The sequence below is a fragment of the Streptopelia decaocto genome (assembly GCF_964273445.1).
Source record: "Streptopelia decaocto genome assembly, chromosome: 20".
NCBI lineage: Eukaryota > Metazoa > Chordata > Aves > Columbiformes > Columbidae > Streptopelia > Streptopelia decaocto.
The window spans coordinates 3,874,983-3,897,368 of record NC_138675.1 but is presented as its reverse complement, the minus strand read 5'-3'; the positions used below and the strand labels follow the sequence as shown (position 1 = coordinate 3,897,368).

General features: G+C 41.4%; 2 protein-coding genes across 5 annotated transcripts in view; one reads left to right on the top strand and one right to left on the bottom strand.

Annotated features, from left to right (window-relative positions):
* MTOR (mechanistic target of rapamycin kinase) overlaps window positions 1-22,386 on the bottom strand; it is a 54,091-nt gene that overhangs the window by 20,006 nt on the left and 11,699 nt on the right. For 2 of the 3 annotated variants that reach the window (XM_082069680.1, XM_082069681.1), the window contains exons 20-32: window positions 21,876-21,917; window positions 20,784-20,870; window positions 20,024-20,191; window positions 19,682-19,794; window positions 19,115-19,277; window positions 18,774-18,866; window positions 17,915-18,061; window positions 16,980-17,122; window positions 15,978-16,140; window positions 15,692-15,837; window positions 2,281-2,356; window positions 959-1,098; window positions 193-293 (exon numbers count right to left, since the gene is read on the bottom strand). In XM_082069680.1, coding sequence (XP_081925806.1) covers window positions 193-293; window positions 959-1,098; window positions 2,281-2,356; window positions 15,692-15,837; window positions 15,978-16,140; window positions 16,980-17,122; window positions 17,915-18,061; window positions 18,774-18,866; window positions 19,115-19,277; window positions 19,682-19,794; window positions 20,024-20,191; window positions 20,784-20,870; window positions 21,876-21,917 — 1,582 coding nt within the window. The remainder of the gene's footprint in view (window positions 1-192; window positions 294-958; window positions 1,099-2,280; window positions 2,357-15,691; window positions 15,838-15,977; window positions 16,141-16,979; window positions 17,123-17,914; window positions 18,062-18,773; window positions 18,867-19,114; window positions 19,278-19,681; window positions 19,795-20,023; window positions 20,192-20,783; window positions 20,871-21,875; window positions 21,918-22,386) is intronic. The other variant, XM_082069682.1, reaches the window with a different exon arrangement.
* ANGPTL7 (angiopoietin like 7) lies at window positions 9,965-15,494 on the top strand. 2 transcript variants are annotated; one of them, XM_082069739.1, is made up of 5 exons: window positions 9,965-10,523; window positions 11,885-11,985; window positions 12,324-12,518; window positions 13,379-13,577; window positions 14,348-15,494. In XM_082069739.1, exons 1-5 carry the CDS (start codon window positions 10,145-10,147, stop codon window positions 14,515-14,517), a joined length of 1,044 nt encoding a protein of 347 aa, XP_081925865.1. In that variant the 5' UTR covers window positions 9,965-10,144; the 3' UTR covers window positions 14,518-15,494. The 2 variants fall into 2 exon arrangements, with proteins under 2 accessions (XP_081925865.1, XP_081925864.1); XM_082069738.1 differs by having other exon boundaries at window positions 11,882-11,985.

The following is a 22,386-nucleotide window of genomic DNA, read 5'->3' as shown; positions in this document are numbered from 1 at the left end:
CACACTGGGAGACCTCCTGTAAATGCAGGTTTTCCAAATGGCTTCAGTGTTGAATGCCACTTCATATCCCAACGTAAGTAATTTTGCTCTTGATTTTACTGTTTCTTATGTTTTGTAGTTCTGAAGTAAGGTCAAACTACCTGTGCTTCCACATCATGGGCTGGCATATCCCACCACACAAGGATACCTTACCTAGACCCCAGGCAGCAGCAGCAGCCATCCTGGCCATCTTAGCTTGAGTCTCATCATTGACCTGTGTCCACTTTTCACAGCATTGCTGGTGGAGCTGCCCCCTAAGAAGAATCCACAATTTCTGATCAGCAAAAAGGAGAAATTCTGTAAACCCCTGATGGGAAATGGCTACTCCTAGAAATGATGATTGAGAAACAGTAAGAGAATCTGGTTTTCCTACTGAAAAAGTTGCGCCAAATTTGCCTCACCCACATCTAGAAACAAAAAGGGCAGAAAAACGCTGTCAGAATTAGGTTTCTCAAACAGCCCTGTTTCTCTAACAGCAAAATGACTTTACTGAAGAGGAATCTCCTCACTGGGTGCCATCCCCTGGGTTCACGTCAGGACCCATCAGGAGAGAGCTCTAGTGACATGAAAAGTTCAGTAGAAAGGCGGAACCCGGACCAAATCACACATGCCCCTGGGTAGAACGACACGCTACAGCGCGCAGGATGCCTTCTCCAATTATCTTTGTTGAATTGAGCAGGGAGAGAAACAGAGAGCTATAATTGAGTACCAGCTTACCCTTCCAAAAAAACTGACTCTAATCAGTTACACATTGACAAAACATATTTAACGCAGGGTTTGAAATACTCAGTGTCTACAAAGACACTGATTAATGAATGCTAAAAAAGAATAATAATGAAAAACTCAGCCACCTTCAAGATGGGCAAAAGGGTTTTAAAGTGGGAGTAATTTATTTTCCTCAGTCTTCAGGCCCTCTTACCATTCACCAAGAGCTTCCAAGCAACGCATCCGTCCCAGCATCAGCTCAGGATCATCTTTGTTTGTGTCCATCTTCTTGTCATAGGCCACCAGAGCATCTTCCCATTCGTGAAGCTTCTCATACCAGGTAGCTTGAATTTCCTAAGGCGGAGGAAAAAAAAAAAAAATCAGAATAAGTAGTGGGATGAATATTTACCATTCTATATTAACTACTACAGCCTTTCCTGAAAAATTCTGTGTCTATAGTGGTCACTTAGCCCTTTTTTTTTTTCATTCTAAATATCCTCATGGACTGCTGTGATACAGAGAAAAGCCTTGAGCTAGTGCAAAAGCAGAAATCCTGAGTATTGCTTAACCTGCACAGAAATAAATTCAGGTTTACCAGAGGGATCAATCCACCATCATCCCCCTACTCACTGCCACTGAAATACTAGCTCAGTAGTTGGTGCTTTTCTTTTTGGAGAGGGGGCATGAGTGGAGTAGGAAAAAAGGTAAATCTATCAAATATTCCACTTCTCATTGTTGTGCATTCCTGCATTTAAACAACAGTCCTGTGTTTAGGAATGGAGTGACTAACTGGAAAACCCAAACAGTACACTGTGCGTCTGGCTACCGCTAGGCCATTATTTAATACACCAGGCACGTATAATGTTGGGGTCTAATCAAAGTCCTCACAAGGAAAGGCTGTGGTTTGTAACAAAGACTTTAAAAGTAAGCCAAGCAGTGATCCTTATCAGCTGCACAAACTTTTCTTCAGTCTTTGTTTCTAGATTTTGTTTCTAATTTTCAAGAAATAAAATGCCTTGATATTTTTTCCATACTGATCTCTGCCAATGCTCTTCTGCTCAGCCCTTGGCAGCTCAGGTCTTGACATAAGCTGCAGAATAGATTCTTTTCCCAGCCCTGTGGGCACGGTCAGTATAAACCACGCTCAGTATAAACCACACTCTGCATCCCAGGTCTTCCACTCAGGGCATTTATATACCAGTCCTTTAACTTCTCAGCTCAGCCATAATATTTCAAGTAAGTTGGTAAGTAAATGTCAACAATAGCTGCTAAATTCTCCTCCAAATTAGGTTATTGCACAAGTTCTTGTGGCCTTCCCCAGCTACCTTGAGTGCAGTCTTTGATAGCATAGAACTAAGTACCAGTATATATCCCTATAGGCAACCAGGCCCCTGCAGTACGCATGAAGCAATGTTGTTAAGTGGGGACAGAACCTCAACACGATTCACTAAAAAAACACATGGCCATGACTACACACAAAACCTACAAAAACCATCAAGACATAAGACATGCAAAGAGTTACCCAGCAGGACTCACCAGCTCCCCAAAGTGCTTCATGGCATATTCCAGTACCCCAGCAGCTGCTTCTGGCTGTTGCAGTTTATTGTTAATGCTGAAAAGGCAGGAAGAAAATGACCATTTAACACAGTTGACAATTCTTAGAGGCTGATAGGAGCTCCTGCTTGATAATACCAAGTTCTGTCATTTAGAAATACCAATAGAACACCTCCCTTACTCTTTAAAACTTTCAAGTGAATGATTAGCCTACACAGGACAGGCAATGATGACATATTTGCAAAAGAATAGGTGCATGCATATACTCTGCATATATTCTCAAGACTCATTACACAAAACGGTGATTGTATGAGATTCTAAGTTCTAAATAGCAGCCTGCACAGAGAGAGTAGTTGCCAATAGTTTGAAAGGCATAATTTCTCAAACAGCTGCACTTATTAAGAGCTTTACAGTATTGACATTTTTCCCCTTTCTCTTCAACAGAAACCCAACTCCTTTACAAATCAGAGTAGAGATTTCATTACTCCAGGAAACAACCTACACCATTAGAACAGTTGCCAAATGTCACCAGCAGCACAGCCGCTGACTTCACAAAAGCTTGCAACCCTACTTTCAGTTCAGTATTAATACTGCTTAACAGTTGGAATGGAAGCAGCATAATCTAACAAAACAAAATGTGTCAACTGTGAGAAATGCAAAGAGACTTTCAGTCATCTTCAAAGATGCTGCTGTAGGTATAGGTGTCTTTCAGAAATGCCCATACTTGCCCACTGTCATCAGAACGACTGCATATTTTTTTCCACTATGAGTAGCCCATTGATCAGTAACAGACAAGGAACTCTATAGTATTAAGAAAAATGGGAAGTTTTTTAATTAGTGCTATATTTGTTGTGTCTGTGGAAGTTCCCTTTCCTGACAACCAAGCTCCTAGACACACTCTGGATATCTGGAAAGGTCAAGTCAAATACTCTGCAAATAGGACCTCAGAATAGCTTGAGCTCAAATCAGATTTAGTCAGGCTCAGAATGCACCAGAATCACAGTTCAAGAAGACAGACACCCCAAAATGCCTTTTTTCAGCAAGACAGTCGAAGAACATTGTACCTTCAGACTTCCCAGGGGAAAGCTGGGCAACAGTGCTGCAGAAAGGTGATAAATGGCTGTCACATCTCATATCCTGATGATTTAAAGAGCCACTGGCAGACACATCACTGCCAGTACATCAGACAGTTAATTACTTCCAACTTATCTTTCTTGTCAACAGCTTCCTGACAAAATTGGCCATTATCTTTTATTCTTTGACAATTAGCACTGCTCTTTTGCTGACGCTCCCTAGTGCACTCAATCACTCTTTTTTTGTTTTGGACTTTCTTGGCTGCCCAAAGTAGAATTAAATGTTTCAAAGCTGCCTCTGGCTAAGTTTAAGCAAAGGGAGGGGAAAAAAGGGAAGGGGAAGGAGAAAGACTTTGATTTAAAAGAATACACTACAGTAGCTATAATACTGTGTTGTCATTATGAATAATAAATTACTCTCTTGTAACAAATGATCTAGCCCACACAGTGAGTAAAAATAGGTACTTTTGTGGACTAGGATGAGCCACCGACTGGGAAATCTGTCAATTATTTCATATTTTGATGTACTACACTAAAGTAGCATATATAAAACCTGCATTGTTTTCCCAGAAAGTAACCTAAACACAGGTAAGTACAACTGTCAGGAAGGGTACAAAAATCCCTCCAAAGCAAGACTCACGCATCAAAGTGGGCGTTATTGACATGGTTGAACATTCACCGACTTATTTCTTCAGAGTAACAGAACCTTGGTAATCACAGCATCGCTTTGCTGTTCAGTTTAACAGGCTAAAGGAAACACAGTTGCGTGCAGATTAAGTTCTGTTCTTGTGTTTTGGAGTTTTTACTTGTTTTGAAAGACCTCAGATTTCTAGTTTTTCTCATCGGCCGGATTCGGTGCGCTCTGAGTGCTGGAAGGGTATGACAGTTCCCAAAAATCACTCCTACCACAGCTGACTGGAATGTGTTTTCAACAGACCCATAACTCTCCGCATACAGATTCCCCAAGAGTGGGCCTGATGACTGTACTTCTCTTAGAAAAACATTTCCACATGGAGTCCAGTTAACATATTCAAAATATGTGTTTAGAAACCGTGGTGTTCTGTGCTTCCCGGCCCTGCAGATGTGATGAGCTCCGCACTCAGGCAAAATCTTCTTAAATTGGGTAATATTCTGGAAGCACCAGAGCTGTTTTCTAGTTATTGTGCTGGAGAGCAGACAGAATGAACACCACTACAGAAAAGCACATGGGCACACAGAGGAGGCCCTGAAGGGCTGATATTCCAGCCAAGCAGGGTTGCCAGGGGGTTTTTACAGTATTGACGATGGAAACCAGGGCAGTTTACGGGATTAGAATCCAGGGGTTAGATTTCTCCTTTTATCGGAAAAAAGAGAACTGCAAAATCTTTTGGGATTAAAGGAGAAGGTGGTAAAACATCTCTCCAGATAGAAACAATGCTGCTGGCTAATTCAGCAGACAGTAACTTAAGTCTTTGTTTACTGGGTGGTGTCCTTGCAGTTGTTTCTAATTCAAGATAATAAGAAGTTTAATATTAAAGACTAAGATCAATTGTTTTTCATATCCACTGAGGGTAGAATACATTGCTCTGTTCATTTTTGATTAGAAGGAAGAAAAAAAGCCATCACTACCACCTACTTTACTGGACGGCTCAGCAGCAGGCCGTAAAATATGACTGCTGTATCTACTTACTTGGAAATTTTTAGGTATAGGTTTGGTAGGTCATAGGCTACACGTCATCTTTCTATGATTCTATGATCTTTCAGGAAAGTATTCAGTTCTGCTCTCCTTCAAAATGAGGATTAATTAGTTGTAAAACTGATTTTCATCAAAGAACTTTTGTACGAGTTTGGCTCACCCAGACTTGCTGTACAATTACATAATGCAGCGCTGTAGGATTTAAATTGAGGCTGATCACAATAACAGAAGCATTAAGTCCTATATTCCAAATGCACAATCTTCAGCTGCTGGATAAGGAAATGAGACCAGCACAGAACACTTTGGGAGAAGACAGTTATATGCAAGATTACAGATGATTTTTCACTGGTTTATTAATCAATATCTGTGCTGTAGCCAGGATGATATACAAACTCTTCTCTTTTTCTAAGTCTCCCCAAGTTTGTTTAAAAAGCTCCTCTATGCGATAGCTTTTACCAACCTAACTCAAACTTGTTTTTCCTTCTGAAAAACTGCTGAGAGCTTGCTCCTGGGATTAGAAGTGGAAGGCACTGCTATTTTGTGGCTGCTTTGGGGAACAGATAATCCTCCGGCACAAGTAATTGGCTTTGTTGGCCTGTTTCCCCACTTCTCCAGTTTATTTGTGTTCAGGCATCCATAAGTCCTCGATTCAACAAACCTGAGAAAACAAGCAGTTGCCCCCCAAACAATTCCAAACCCCAATGCATTTCCATCATGTCACTAAAACTTATTCCCATGCTGGGAACAAACCAGCAGAGAGCTGTTTTCAATAAACAGCTGTGGTGATCGGCTGCTCACAGGCCAGAGTAGCCGCCCCTTCCGCAAGAGCATCCCACATTGCTCACAGGCATTAAAATGGGCCAGATTCCCCATCTTGATATAAATGCTTGCAAATCAAATAAAAACATTCATGAGCCTTGAAAGGAAAAGCAGTGAAAAGTGTTACAATAAGATTCTTAGCCAGCCCTGCTGCTCAGGCTGCAAAAGGTTTTATATCACCTCTGCCTTATGAACCAGTGAAGGCAGACAAGAAAAAATCTTGCCAAGGAAAATATTTAGCAGAAAGAGGTGAAACACAGAGCCAGAGTCTTTGTGTTGGTTATGCAAAGAAATGACACATTAAATAAAAATCACATGATTGTAGGAAGTATCAGCGTCTTGTTTCTCACCAGGCTCTCTCACTCGTTCCTATTTAACTTCAGAGACTTACAATAATTATTTGCAGTAGACAACAATTTTATTTGACTTTACTAGGGATTTAGTGGTTACTGTAAAGCTATAGCTGAGTGACTCTTAGAACATTTACGAGCATCTCCAAAGGCAGAGGAGCAGTTTCGCACTTCCTGGGAGGGGAAGGCAGGATTTCACAGAGCCCTACAGCCCCCACGACCTGCCCGCAGAGAGCTGCCGAGAGCCTCTGCCGCCCCAGCGAGCACCAGGAATGCTGGATTCTACATGTTTGCCGGATGCATGTTAAGGGTTTTGCAATGACTGGCTACCAAATAAATAGCCACAGGGCACTGAGCTTTTCTTCTTGTCTCAGCTTCACGTACACCTGCCAGAACAGCTTCCCAGGGCAGGCAGTCATCTAAACCCACCTCTGCTCTAATCTGGCCCTGCAGGGACAAGAGATCTCTGGTTCTAATCAAGTAATACCAATCTACTTGAATTTGGTAACATCAACCAACATTGTAAGCATAAGGTACATAGTAACTGCAACCATGTTTAGATTCAGTTCTTCCAACCGCTTCAAACTTACATCGTTAACAGAGTCAGAAAGGATTTGCCTCATGTTCTTGACTTAAGGGTTTCATCCTTCTAGCTACCATGTAGCAGAGTATTTCCACATACAAAATGCAATAGAGGGAAACCAGAGTGATAAATTTCAGACCAAATGATACTCAATTTCTCTTTCACTTCTGGGGAAAAAGAAAAAATTGGACTAGGACCCACTCAGTAATCACAGCACTAGTTTCTCCATAGCTATGCCCACAGCTATGCTTTTTCCAAAACGTAACAGGATTCCAAATTCAAGCTGTAAGTACACCAGCACATAAGAGTGGAAGAGTTTCCTATACACTGTCAACTTCTACAGCTGATCTCATCTGGCAATGACGAGCATCAGTAGCTATTGCTGCCTAAGTGGCTACACTCAGTTCTCCTTGCAACAGGGAAAGATTCATCTTCCAAATACTCATAAAGAAGTCAGATTCCATTAAGGCTAAGGTCTCTGCCAGGAGAGATCTGTCTGCTGAAATCTCTCTTAATGCTTCCTCAAAAGTCATGACAGATGGGAAGATTTGTTCTCTTTTCCATTCCTGCATAGCATGTCTGTTGTGACCCCTTACACAGAGCAAAGTGAGAGAACAAAGTAGTATTATCTCCATTTTAAAACAGGTAAATCAAAGTAGGCAAAAAAAAAAAAAGATGGCTTGCACTAGAATACACAAGTCAGAGGCTGAACCCAAAATAAAACCCTGGCTGTCTAAATTCCAATTAAATATTCCAGTTGAGAGAGGGGATTCACAGGCCTTCTTGCGCAGTGTTCTAACATCTGTGCGCAAAAAGAGAGTTCGGCTGATTCCTAGATCCTTCCAAAATTTGTATCAAGAGGGAATGTATGAACCTACAAGTGGGTCCCCTCTTCCACATCTGTCCCTCATGATGTGAGTGTGAAATTCAGACTGTACAAGACAAACAGAAAAGTTACGGGGAGCGAGTGCAGCAGCACAATGAAGACCTATGTAACACAGTGCGGGGGTGGTTGCAGGGTGGCTTTTTGGGGCTGAGAAACCATAGTCTGGCCTGTACTATTCTTTGTTCCAACTTTGACAAAAACACGTTTCTCATCACAGGAAGCCTGAGAAGAATTTGCCCCTGGGAATGACAGAAGCTCCAGCTGGAAGAGGGCTCAGACAGGATTACAGGCAGAACAAAAAGGTCAGGCTCTCATCCGTGTGCACTGGCACTTTCTAGTCTGAAGTCTCAAAAAGCAATTTTGCTATGGAAGGTTTCTGGAATGTCCATGACAAAAATGTGACTGAAGCCTCCCGTCTGCTGCGCAGGTACTTTAATACTACTCAGTACTTTAATCAAACCGTACTTGCAGATCTTTGGCAATGTCTCAGGTCACCGATACCACACAGGAGCCTCAGCAGCTGATACTCCAGACTACAGTGATTTCTGCCCGATGTACAACACCTGCACAGTCACCCACAGAGGAACTCGAGACGCTCACACGGCTTGTTTGGAGATGTCTAACTCTGATCTCCTCCAAAAGATCCCTCTTCCTCCTCTGAGCAAGCTCAGGTTTATGAAACATCTGCATTCACATTCCACTCCTTCAGTGCTTTGATGCTTTCATCTTAAATCTTTGCACCCCATAAGGTCTCTCATTCCTGTTGTGCAGAAAACTATTAGCCAGCTGTGGTGAAAAGAGAGGCAGAAATAAAGCATCCAGCAACAAGTGTAAAAAAGCTAAGGAGGAAGAGAAACTGCACCAGCAAGACATTGTGCTTCTTATTTCTCTAAAAGTGGGCGTCAGATCAGCAAGGCTTCTCTAATCTTTTCTAATTAAGCAGAAATCCTGCAGCCACTTTGGATCAGCAGAAGCAACCTAGATGTTATAGCCACTCTCAGTTGGGTTTGTCCTAATTTTCTTTGTAAAAGGAGCATAATTAGCTTTCTTTTGTTTTCCTGGACACCAAGAAGCTTTAATGGCATTTCCTTCAGAAGCAGGTACACGAGCCATTTACTCCTTTATTTGCACCTTATCTCTGCCAGTTACCACAATCAGACACTTCGCAAGAAGATGCAAGAACCCACATGTCTGGCAATTATAGAGCAGCTGGCCTGTGGAGAAACAACTTATTGTAAGGAGCTAGAAAAAAAAGCTGCAGACCTTTTGCAAAGGCTGCACCACTGCTGAAACAGTTCTGCTTTGGAGTCAGACCACCATAACCAGCTTGAACTATAAAAACAAGGAGACTGGAAGTCACTATCTTAGCCAGATGATACTTGACCTATACTCTGAATGTTTAAAGACTTAAGATTTATGCTTACCTACACTTTATGTAACTGTGGATATTTAAATTATCCATAGATTTTCCTCTCTTAAAAACCTGTTAATAAACCGGCCTCCATAATACTGGAGTTAGATGGATCACGTTGCCTGTAAAAAATACACCTCTTGTCAATTTTCAGCGGATTGTCTTTCAGCATTACTTTACGTCCTTTCACTTGTTCACTACAAGCAAACACAGGCCTGGGTTTTGACTTTTGTACCATGTTTTGCAGACTGCTTTCCATCCCACCCTCAGGCATCCTGTCTCTCAAAAGAGCAGCACCAAATTCTACTAAACAAATAGTGCAGAGATACCAGTGTCCAGAGAGAGAAGGATTAGATGCTGAACTGAGGAATTTGCTGAAATATTATGCTTGCAGCACTTGTTAATTTAGGTAGTGTTACCCCCTGCTTCTGGGAAATATACTCGTAGGGACTTGTTGCAGCAAGGGCTGGCTACCTGCTAGGCAGTCACCTCCTCTGAGCTTTAGAAACTCATCCTATTTGGGCAGCCTTTCCACATTCTGGACCTCTAATGTTCTTATGTTATTGAAGTGCCAGAACTAGTCATCAAGAGGGCTACAATCCAACAGGCAATAATTGCTGGAAAATCTCCTCATTTCCGAGCCTTCTCCCACACCCCTTCAAGACAGACATGAGCGAAGTCTCTCCTGCTCTCCCCAACCTCTCCTGGCTGAAACTTGTTCCAATTTCACCCTGTAAACACCTGATGTGAACAGATGAAATGGGAGGGGCCGGAAAGCTCTTCATAGCTCCAGGGGGCTGGAGGTAAGCAGAAAAATAGTATATAAGATGCTCTGAGACAGACTTGCAAAGTGCATAGACTGACAGGAAGGGTCTGGAAAAAAAAAGAAACAAGCTACTTCTTCAGGCTCCACCTTCGGAGTCTCACTTCATTGGAAGAAAGCGAGGTACCAGTCTGCTGGAGCACTTGCAGAAACGTTCATCCCTACCCCAGCTGCATTCAGACTACCCGCAGTCAGCTGGAACTTTTTTCTGTTGCTGTAAGCAAAAATGCCAGCGAGATCCACCGCTCAGCTGGCATGGCTCTGCATCGTCACCGTGTCCGTGGCAATCCACCCAGCGCTGCTGCAGAAGCCTCCGAAAAGGAGAACGATCAACGGGAACGCGCAGTCCAAGGTGACAGGCTGCTGCGATGAGATGAAGGAGCTCAAGCTGCAAGTGGCCAACCTGAGCAGAATGCTGCAGGAGCTGAGCAAGAAGCAGGAAGGTGACTGGGTGAACGTGGTGATGCAGGTGATGGAGCTGGAAGGGAGCACCAAGCAGATGGAGTCCCGCCTCATCGACGCCGAGAGCAAATACTCCGAAATGAACAACCAGATCGATATCATGCAACTCCAGGCAGCTCAGACGGTCACGCAAACTTCAGCTGGTAAGAAGGGAGTCACCAAGCTCCCAGATAAACCTCTTAATGCATGATATGAACTAACAACTAGTTCTTAATGCTGGCATGTCCCACTAATGTGACTAGCAAGGATGCATACTGCATACTTCTGCAGGCAGGTGATCCTATTTTGAAATCTGTCAAAAGTCCAAAGATCCAGCTGCACCTTAATATCTGTATGTCTGTTATCAGGGAGTGGAAAAACTAGACAGGTGCTGTATTCAGTGAGGAACTCAGTCTTATATTTCATTTCTGAGCATTACAGTGCAAATCCAAAAAGAAAGGGAGCTGGCTCCATCAGGAATAGCTCTGGCAGAAATATTCTCCGAGTTCACAGTGCTGACAGGGGACTAGGAGTTGGTAAAGCAATTAGAACTGCTCTCCAATCATTACTGGAGATTTGTAATTGTATCTTTATGACTATCTCTGAACCAGAGTAAAAGAGTGATCTGTTGTTTGAATGATAATTCTCAAATATTCAAGGCTGAGATGAGGCAAGATGCAAACTGCGATACAAGCCCAGCCAGAGCACAGTTAAATTGTTCAAAATTCTCTTCCCTGAGGGGAAGATTTCACTGTGCACGGTGATTGCACAGGCCTGTACTAAACATGGAATGCAGGTGCATTTTGTAGGTCAGCTACCTGCAAAGCCGCTTCTGGAAGAGGGTGTCATTTTTGTTGGCTTTTCTCTTAACATGAAATTCACTGCAACAAGATTAAACCTTCCTTAAAAAGAGACTGCTGGTGTCTAGGATGATTTGGTTTCTCAAAAGATTGTTTGGATTTTTTTTTAAATGCAAAGGAAAAACTTCTCAATCTATTTAGTAAATTCTTCTCACAAAAAGCTTCGTGTAGCTGGTTTTGCCAAACCACTGTTTACAGCAGGTCTTAAGCAAAAATTTTACTGTAATGAATCTCTTCAGAGATGTAGTGCAGGTTTGGAAAAAATACAACTGGCGCCGAAGGTATTTAAAACATGTGTCTCACCTCACCAGGTAAGAGACATTTAGTCTGTACTAAACTGAAAACTGTCAGGATGGATAAAGCCTTGCTTCAGCTAGTTTATCTCTGTCTGAAAAATACCTGTGCGTTTTACCTCCGACACAGGGAGGAGGCTTCAGAGACTGACACACCGCAGCTAAAAGCACTGTGAAGGGAAAGCAGGGATGTCTCTTTTTCCAATGCATGCATAGATCTAAACTAAACCACTTCAGGAAAGCATCAGACCTGTGGGAAATTGTCTTTACTTAATTATTCCTCATATTATGAACCAAGCTTTACAGAAAAACACTGATGGGGGAGTTGTTCTTGCTGTTCAGATTCTTACCTTCTGGTTCTGATTCAAGTAGATGCTGTCTATGACTGCTCCTCACTTTACCAGAGGAACTACCGAATCTCTGGTGTTTACAAGCTACCTCCTGATGAATTTTTGGGGAGTCCAGATCTGGAGGTAAGGATGTCAAGTACACAATGTATATGGGCATGTCTTTTCAAAGATAATCAAGAAATACTTATCTACCACAGAGATTAAAAGAGTGCACACTGAGTTATGACACCCTGCACTTTGAATCAGCATCTTTCTGTAGGCAAACTTTAAGAGAGGAAAGAATGCACATTTAAGGAAGAAAACAGAAAAATGGTTCATGTTATAATTTTTTTTCCATGACTTAAAGAAAATAGGAATTTCTTCAAGTTTTGAAATCTGGAAGAATGTCCTGTCTTGTGTTAAGAGAACGGAACATTTCTAGCTCCACTGACAAGTAAACACTGTATTTTTTCCTGTTCTAGGTGTTCTGCGACATGGAGACAGATGGTGGCGGCTGGACTATCATCCAAAGACGTAAAGTTGGTTTGACATCTTTCAATAGGGACTGGAAACAATACAGGGATGGATTTGGCAATATTCGGGGAGACTTTTGGCTGGGAAATGAAAATATCTACCGACTTTCAAGACGCCCCACTGTTCTGCGAGTGGAGTTGGAGGTAATTAATAAGCTCTCAATTTCAGCAGCAAAAGGTTTTTTGTACAACGTGATTCTCTAGTAGCAACTACTGTCTCCTATCTCTAAAGGAGGTCCAAAGAATTTGCATATTTTAATTACAGGAAAAGGAGATAGGATGGAGCTAGTGATACATTCAAGGACGAGACAGAATCACATTCTCCAGCATGCAAAGTCAGTAGGACGACCGTCTGTCTGGATACAGATGATGCATTAAGGAATGTATGGGGTTCTAAAGGAACCTGCAGAACCCACTGCAGACAGAGATCAAACCGCTGACCACCTCGGATTGAAAGATTCACACAGATAAAGTTTCAAAGACTCTGAGTCTTCTCCTTTTGCAGCACTTCTTTCCAGCCTCTGTACCAAAGAGTTTGCATTGTATTACCCCAAAACAATTTCTACAGTCTTCCAAAGGGTTGGGTTTGACTTTGACTAGTTGATAGCTGGTATAATAGCCTTGAGGGATGGGATACGTGTAATGGAAAAAGCGAGCTGAAAGGCTTTATATCTAAAAGTCACTCTGTCAGAGAAGCAAAAAATTACTTGAGGCAGCACACTATGAGACAAGGATGCTGAATGCAAGAGCTGCACACCGGGTTTCCATACATACTGTTTAATACCAGTGCAGATAAGACTTGGAAATATGATGCTTTGCTCTGGAAAGTCTCTTTGCCTTAACATATAAGTTTCTGCAGTCTGTGTCTGAGACAAAAAACAAAACCAAAAACCAGTAAAAATCTGAGGCTGAGACATATATACAGGCAGTGTACATAACCATAGATGGAGTCTTTTCATAACTATTCTAATAGGATGTATTTCTTGTTCACCATTCTGTGGCAGGACTGGGAAGGTAACATACGCTATGCACAATACAAGCAATTCACGCTGAGCAACGAAATAAACAGCTATCGTCTTTTCGTGGGGAACTACACTGGGAACACGGGCCGCGATTCCTTAAGGTACCACAACAACACAGCCTTCAGCACGAAGGACAAGGACAATGACAAGTGCGTGGATGACTGTGCCCAGTTCCGTAAAGGTAAAACACATGTTAACATCTTCCTGTCCTGAGAGCTGTGATTTGTAGGGAACCCAGGGCTTGCTCTTTCCAGGTAACTAGTCAGTAGCATCTGGATGGTAAATACCTAGTACTATATCTAGAAGTTTTTTTATTTTTCTTATATTTTTGTGAGATTTCAAGTTCTAGTATTAGAGACTTGTAATTATTGCCCTATATTATTATCCTACATGCACCTCAAGGTTCAGCCTGGCTTCTAATCTTGATTCTTGCTCCATTAAGAGCCTCTCATAAGGTTACTCTCTTCATTCAACTTATTATCTTTATAAGAGACAATTGTCTTCACTGCATCTTTATTTTTAGTTTCCTCATTGTGCCCTCATGTGACACACAAATAAAATTGTTAATACCAGTCTCAATAAAACAGGACAGCTTACTTGCAGAGTCCAGAAACCTTTTATATGCCTTAAGATGCCCAACCTAAGAACCCAAATTCATTTCCTATGCTACTCTCAGAGTCAGAGACAGAAACATGTCAAGGAAATAGTCTAAGAGGAATGGGCAACTACCATACTAATTTGACCATCTAATTGTAAAGCCTTTACATATTCAGTATCTGTGTTTTGAATTTACCTGCAATCCCAGCTATTAGAGCTATAAACTCCAGGGATTAAATACTACGTTCTGGTCATTCTCCTCAAGAAAGAGCAATAATTCTTATCATTAATACAAAACATACCTGTTCTAAGTAAATGGCTCACCAGGAATCTATTAATTTGTTTTCTGCAAAGGTGGATATTGGTACAATTGCTGCACAGATTCCAACCTGAACGGGGTTTACTACCGCAAAGGAGAACACACCAAGAACATGGATGGCATTACCTGGTACGGATGGCACGGATCAACCTATTCCCTGAAGAGAGTTGAAATGAAGATCCGGCCAGAGGATTTCAAACCATAGAGGGAACCAATATTTGATTGTAAAGCTACACGATGCCACTGCACAGAAGGTGGGCAAAGGACAGCTCAAAATCAGCCAAATAATCGTTCATTTCATCTAATACATGCAACAGCTGCATGCTGGCTCTGTATACACACAGACACGGAGGCACACTGAGCACCAGCCATAGCCACCAGCGTTATCAGGGCTCCAACTTATTTCCTCCTCTTAAGGCTCTTTCCAAAGGGAAAAATACTGCGTTAGAATAGGTTAGAACAAAATGCACTTACAGCACCTTCAGAAAACCTACTGGTGTGTTTCCACTAGCATTGTGACTAGTGGGTTGTCTTAGTATTAACCAGCTAGGCAGGGACTGAAAAAAGAATGCCTCCTTCAGCGTGTCCACTAAGCATTGCTGAGTAAACTCCTTCCGAGAGGGACTCAAATCACAAAAATGACACACACATTTCAAACCTGAGGAATCCATCACAAGTGTCCTTGATGCATCTTTCTTTAGTGTATAGTAAGCAGCTTATCTTTCCACAGAGGGAAAAAAAAGCAGCTCAAAAATTCTGGCTTAATTAGTCCTGGCCAGGTTCTCTCCTGAAGCTGTACTGCCATCTCCTGCTGCTGCCTCAAACAAGCCCCCCCAGAGGATGCACCCAGCAGACAGAAACCCCAGAGGAAGGACTTGTCCTGTATGCTCTGTGATGCTTATTCCTACCCACAGATCACCTAAAGGTTTATTATGTTGGAAAAGATATAGTTAATATATCTATTTTTGTTCACCTTAAAGAGAGTTCGAATCTGATTTAAATTGTTGAGTCTTGTGCAAAATGGGAGATAAAGGTGTCTCGGGAATTACCTTACATGTTTGACTATTCATGCTGTAAATTTCAACTGTGTGGAACTAGAATTGGAACTATTTTAACTGTGGTCTATAAAATGGATTTTTAAAGGTTTCTAAACTTCTTAATTTCTAATAAATTGTCTTTCATTTTTAATCCTGCTTTACTTCAAGTCTTTGCTTCTTAACTTGTTTTTTGATACAAAGAAACAGCTGCACAAGTGATTGAAGCCAAGAAAGGGAATACACTCAAGTCCATATTTTCCTCAGAAAAACAAGAGATGACAACGGATGGGTTCTGATTGGGTACTGATGCAAGAGCAGAAATCTCAGCAGTTGTGGTCCTACCTGATGAGAGACTCCAGAATGGCAGGGGTGGGACCCTTTTGAAATTCCAGCTCCTTGTAGTGAAGGGCCTTGGCATACGCTCGACATTTTGCAGCTCTTTCCCCCAGGAGGACAATGCCGTTATCATCTCTCAATGGCAGTGGACCCTGGGTAGAAGCATATACATAAAAAGTGGGATGGATATAAACAAGAAGAAAGTATTCACGAACTTGTCACACCCTTTCTATAAACTAGATATCAGCCACCTAAACAGAATTGGAAAAGAGCAGCCTAACAGCATCTCTACCTTGTCACTGTGTTCCATGAATTCTGCCAAGTTCAGCAGCGTCTGGGTGACTTCTGCAATGTCCTGAGAAGTCAGTGCCAATTCAATGCTTCTGATCAGCTCATCCTGCTGGTCTTCATTCAGTTCAGACCAGCATGAAACAAAGGCAGCATTGAAGAGATCTCTGAGGAGGTAAAAAAAAAGAGAGTAAGAGGTGGGGATTCATTATTCATATCCACTATTCATGAAAAAAAGTCTATTTCACAGTGCACTTGCCTTCTTATTCAGAGGAAGAGAGCCACAAAATACATTTATATGTCTACCCACAATAAATAGCAATTAGCTTTCATCAAGCTACCTTCTGTACCAAATACTTAGTGAAACCTGCATTTAAAAATATATAATAGATGAGATACTACAGGAGTAGAACTATTGTACTATCGTATGCTAGCAAGTGTTTTAGCTAGACCAAACTTTTCACAGCAGCAAGGATGCTCTTCTCTTCTGCTATGAAGAACAAAACATGAGAACAAAATTAAACCAGGAATGAACACTTTTCTAGCAGCAATAGTCAGATGCATATGCACTAAGATGACAAGTGTATATCATCAAGAAGAGACAAACAGGTAATTGCTTACAGAAACTCAAAGTTTCTCCAGCTATACCGGTTGAAAATGAAATAAAGTGCTGTGGCATATTCCACTTAGAGGCATTTTTATTCAAGCACAGTAGATCCTCAAAACTATTTCATACTCTGCTGTTTTTCCAGGTTCATTTTTATGTGCCTTATGTTATTTGTAGACTAATACGCAGAATTCCATGGAAAGATTTTGTGCACATCAAGGAGCAGCCAGCTGGGAAGGGTGGAAATGAAATCAAGTTGCCAGCTATTTGACTTGTCCCAAAGCAGGAAACATCTCTATTTATGGAACCTAGGAGCTTTTAAGTAACTTTCTTTTTCCTTATAATATCTGGCTCGCATCTGCAATTTCAAGTGATCTGAAATAACCAGAATTACTCTACCGAGCCATGGGATTATATGCCTGAGCCAGGGCCCAGCATGAGCGCAAGGATGGCGAGGAAGAATCTTTCAGCAGCTCCAAGCTCAGTCTTCTTAACCATTCCAACCAGTCATCTTTGGAAACTCTTCTTGCTGCTCCCCAGGCCTGCAGTAAAAAGCAAGACAATTCAACTACCAACTGTAGCACTATCCAAAAGCAGAAGAAATCCATCAGCAGGCAGCACTACTTCTTTATAGCTATAAGTCATGTTGCTGAGATTCCCTTTTCAATTCCCTAAAATCTATTACTTTTACCAGACAATTTGCAGTACTTCAGCCTCATTACTAAGAAATATTCCCTAAATGTATTCCTGTCATGACATGCCATGTATTTAACATGAATAATCCTTTTCCTAAAAAAAAAAAAATACATCAAGAGCTGAAAGCCACTGTTGAAACATCAGCTTAAATACTTAATGCATTTAGAATTACATTTTTGAGCCCAGCATTTTCAAACCAATCCATCCTGCTACTGAACTGAGCACTACATGCATTTACTGTTCAAATTATTTAGTGCTTAGCTATTAAGTTCTATATAGGCTTCAAGAGAATATAGCACTAAGATACAAGAGAAGTGACTGATAAAAAAGACAGAGGCTCTGCAACAGATGTCTCTAGAAGCTACAGACAATTCCTTGTTAATCTTTCACATAATGAGTGTCAAGATTACTTCACAGCCATTAAGAGCCTGATAACTCAGTTGCTCCTATCTTTAAAGTTGCTTAGCACCTCCCAATTTTAAAGAGTCTCAGACACTACATTGACCTCAGTTCTGTACAGAACGGGCAACAGAAGAGAGATGTAAATAAATGTGGTTTACTGGATTAACTCCTTAGATGTGACACAGTAGCTCCTCCCTTCAGTAGCAAACTCATGCTGTGCAGCGCTCCAGTCTCACCTTCTGCAGGTTGATGGTGCTAACATGTAATTTCTTCATGGGACCTGTTTCCACAGGACCACTGGCCAAAGTTTCTCCCTGATTGCTTCTCAACATCCGGTGCTGATAAATCAGGGGATCCTCTTCTTCATCAGCAAGAGTATAGCCCTGCAGTAAAGAGCTTACAATGAAGATCACACCCACACTTACAAAAGGAATTTTCTACAGGCCAAATGGATGGTAAAGTCAGAGCAGTATCCAGTCTCACAGCAAAACTTGTGAAGCGAGCAACAGTGTTTCATTTTATGATTACACCTTAAAAAACAGAAGACTCAAATTATATCCCTTTTCTAGTCAAGGTAACTCTTAAGATGTATTACTTTGACTTGTAATACTAGGAGATAAGATTTCTTAAAACAAGTACTCCTTCCTTTTTGACTCACTAGTAAGGCAAGAACAGCAGTGTGCTGCTTGTTCCACACTCAAACTGCAAAGCAATTACTGAGTTTTTGAAATGTGGGACGTAGTATAGAAAATACAGAGATAACGAGGTCTCCTTAAGTCCTGAAACTGTGGAAAAAATAGGATAAGTCCACATTTAAGAACTACTGAGAAAAAAGTAATGACATTGACTACAAGTTTAAGCTCTTACCTAGAACTTGCAGTGATTTTTCTGTAGGAAATAATTGATACTTGTTGACACTAATTTTCCCAATGCAATCTCAATGTCTCCTTAAAAAGTTGCACTTCACACACAAATTGAGCAACAACCATTCGTCATGTTGCGAGTAACTCAGTTTCCAGCTACATCTGTTCCAACATCAACACATCCTCAAAGTGCCCTTATGCAAACAACTCACCTATATACTTGTCAACTCACCTTTACAATTCTGCAGATAAGAACATCATAGCGTTGATGGTTAATTCTGTGTCGCACCAGAACTTTGTTCACCATCGGGATAAAAATCTGGTACTGTAGAGGGGAATGCATCAACAGCCAGTTACTCAGTCCCACCAAAAGCAGAAAATTTGTTTCATTCATCTTACAAGAAACCAATTCTGAAAGTTTGATTCCAACTAACTCCCAATTCCAGAAACAACAAAGAAGAAAAATCTATTTTCTTTAAAAACCAGAATGAGTGCACTATAAACTTTAAAGCCTTGATCTTTGGGACAGTCTCTCCTCCTTCTATGAGCTTTCAAGCCTAAGAAGAATATTACCTTCTTTCCCAGCTGGAACACCAGAGAGGAGAGGGTGTCCATTGCAGTTGTTCGTAGCTCAGGGCTCTGATCTAGTGTTCGCACGATGGGATGAATAATCCGTGAAGCGTAATCAGTGAAATCCAGGGACTCTGTCAAGCGGTCCACTGTTTCTAGAGCAGCTCTAAAGTCAGAGCAGAAAGAAGGGAGGACTTATCTCTTGTGGTGTAAGACAGGAGAAATGAGATGTAAAAAATACATCAGCAATTCATGCTCAGTCCTCCTAGGCATCAATAGTAACAGGAAAAACAGGCTCTGTTAATGCAGCTAGTACTTGCAGGACAGCTTGCAAGTTGCAGTGACCAACATACTGGCACGTGAAAACCAGAAAGTAACAGTCTATAACCAAGAAAAGCTAATAACAGTGCTCTGACATCCAACAAAAATAACCTTCCAAAATGATTTAACAGAGAGAAAACCTATGGAAGGAACTAAGCAGTATTTCACTTCTACAAGCGGCTAAAGCAGCCACTGCAGAACTTGGATCCCACAGGCAAAATAAGAGACTGCAAAGCCACCAACGCTTACTTGCGAGCCACGACTGGGACATCCGGGGCATCAAATAGCTTTACAATGGGAGGTAGTAACAAATGAAGGTAGTCGTCCAGGTTAGCTCCAAAGAGCTGGATCGCATTCAATAGCTGGAGGGAAAAATGATCCAATATGACTCAAAACCATTAAAGAGATGCATTTTAGATACGTCAGTGAGAAGTGCCCTTTAAACAAAGTATTGTCTGCATCATTTCACACTAAGGCACTGCTGAACTACAGTTGCAACACAGCACGAAATCCCGCTGGAGCACAAGATGTTGGGCATCACCTGCCTTGGTAACAGCCAAACCAACCCAGCTGCCGCAGCTTCCCGCTCACCTTGACAGAGACGATGCGGCTCTGACTATTGTCATGCATGAAGACCCGTAACATGTGAGGAATGAGCTGAGGCAGATAAAGCTTGAATTCGCCTCCTAGAGCTACCACGATTTGCTCGATAAGTAGGATAATTGTGCTCTGTATGGAGTTGTTCATGACCCAGAAATCCTACAAAAGAAAAAAAAAAAGGGAAAAAATTAAACAGTTCTTCATCTGAGCTGTACCAATTACAAGAAAAGCAAGCTGTAGGAGACAGTCTCTAAATAAATTCAAGATTGCAGGGAAGGGCTATACTTCCCTTATAGACTAAGATAAATTGGCAGTTTTGATGTGTTTTCAAAACACTCTCTCTCTCCAGTATATTTATAGCTGCTAAAACCAGCCTCTAGGCAACTGATTTTTCCTAATACTTCTAAGTGTTTGCAAACAGTAAGTGAAAATGTAGTGAAATGCCACCTACTTATGAACTCCAAACACCTCTTGCTAAAGCTAGGTTTCTGAAAGTAATAAGTGCACAAAATACAATCACTCAAAAGAACTCAAACACCAGCAGAACCTAGGAGCTGCTCTTACGGCAGTTACTAGTAATAGTGTATATTAATGTTTCAAATACATGCTATTTCAAAACACAATTATTACTTCAAATACAGGGAATTCTGCTCTCCATATGAGTTTATGAAGTAACTGATAGCTTTGATAATGAGAGAAAAGCTATCTGCCTTTTCGGACAATAAAATGCTGGCTTAAAGATTCTACTCACTCTCATCAGGGTGACAATTTCATCCATGTAGGGCCGAATATGACTTCTCACAAAGGACACCAACATCCCCAGCTGCTGGAACAGGAACTGGAAGGAAAAGAAATGTGTTGTGATCAATGTAGGTTATTCAAACATCAAAGCAGCACTGAGTAAACGGCGTTTCACAGGCCAATTGCAAGCTCATTTAACAAACAAATAGCATGCATAGCTCCTATATGCTCAACATCTGGGGCTAAATTCTTGGCAGCTTCAGCTCAGTGGTCTGGGGTTTTGGGAGTGTGTGTGTGGGGGGGTCTATTTTGGGTTTTTTATCCCCCATCTTGCATCAACATTTTTCTAAGCTCAAAGCCTTAGACAGCCAGGCATACACACAGGGGTTTATAATGTGTCAGCAAATTTATAAAGTGTCAGAACAGACTTACAAGCACAAACATCTCAACTACAGAGCTTTGTAATTTAGGTTTGAAGGATGCTTCCAAAAATGTAGTCCCTCATCTTTTTCCTCTGCCTGTAAACCAAACTGGCACACATTTTAAGATACTCTTTCTGTACTCTTTCCCATCCCCACCGAGATATATTGGTGAAAAGTCACTGGGGAAGAGACTTTGGTCCTTGCAAGAAATGTGGTTTTGAAAGATGGTTGATTGTACCATAGAATAATTTTGACTGTGACAGTTTTATTTGGATATACTATGACAGTATTGCAATTTCTTTTGCCCCAATCATCACAATGAATTTACTTTTGAGATTGGTATAAAATAATGAGGGTTAAATCACTTTTTCCACAAAGTAAATGAATATAGCATTTTTTCCTATAGGAAAATGTAAGTTATCATAGATTAAATTTCATTTTTTCATGCAGTATTTGAAGACTATAGTGAAAAAATATGGAGCTCAGGAAAAGAGATAACAGGTTTTTTGTGAAAACTAAGAAAGAAATAACATCAGCTACATTAGTGAAGGCAGGACACCTACATTTACCAAAATGGACCCTGAGCTCCTGTCCTGTGCCTTTTTTTGGTGTTGTGAAAGGATGCTTACATGTAAGACAAGGACCTGCCTCCTTTAGGCTTTAGTGTCACGTGTACCCACCTCAGCTCTTCTCCCCAGTACACTTTCACCATCTTCTTTTACCTGAAAATTTTTAAACAGAGTGTGCACAACTGCATAGCTTTCAAGCAAGTTAGATCAGTCAGGTCTAGGAGTTCGGCCAACCCAGGTGTGTGAGATGTTTTCCTTCCAATTTGAGTAGTAGTTCAGTCTGGGAGAAAACAGCGGTTCTATAGCAGGGTTGGGATTCTGCTAAGGGAGCACCCATCCCACCTATAAAACACAGCACCAACAACCAGTACAAACTGCCCTGCCCACCTCAGAGATGATTTTCAGCTGCCTGGGGAAAAGGCTTGGCAAAGAGCAGCCATCTCTGGTGGGGTGAACCTTAAGCTCATTATCATCTTCACATAGTTCTCATTTCCTTCTAAAGCTGTAACTTCAGTGGGGAGGAAGAGAAAGCACTGCTGTGGAATCACCACCCACGCTGCTCTGAATGTTAACAGACTGGAGCAAATTGAATTTTCCTTCTCACAGATGAGTCAAAGCACAC

Coding starts and splice junctions, on each gene's coding strand:
- ANGPTL7 (XM_082069738.1), top strand. CDS start 10,145: ATGCCAGCGAGATCCACCGCTCAGCTGGCATGGCTCTGCATCGTCACC. Junction 10,524..11,881: donor GGTCACGCAAACTTCAGCTG/GTAAGAAGGGAG, acceptor TTCTGATTCAAG/TAGATGCTGTCTATGACTGC. Junction 13,578..14,347: donor CTGTGCCCAGTTCCGTAAAG/GTAAAACACATG, acceptor TTTTCTGCAAAG/GTGGATATTGGTACAATTGC.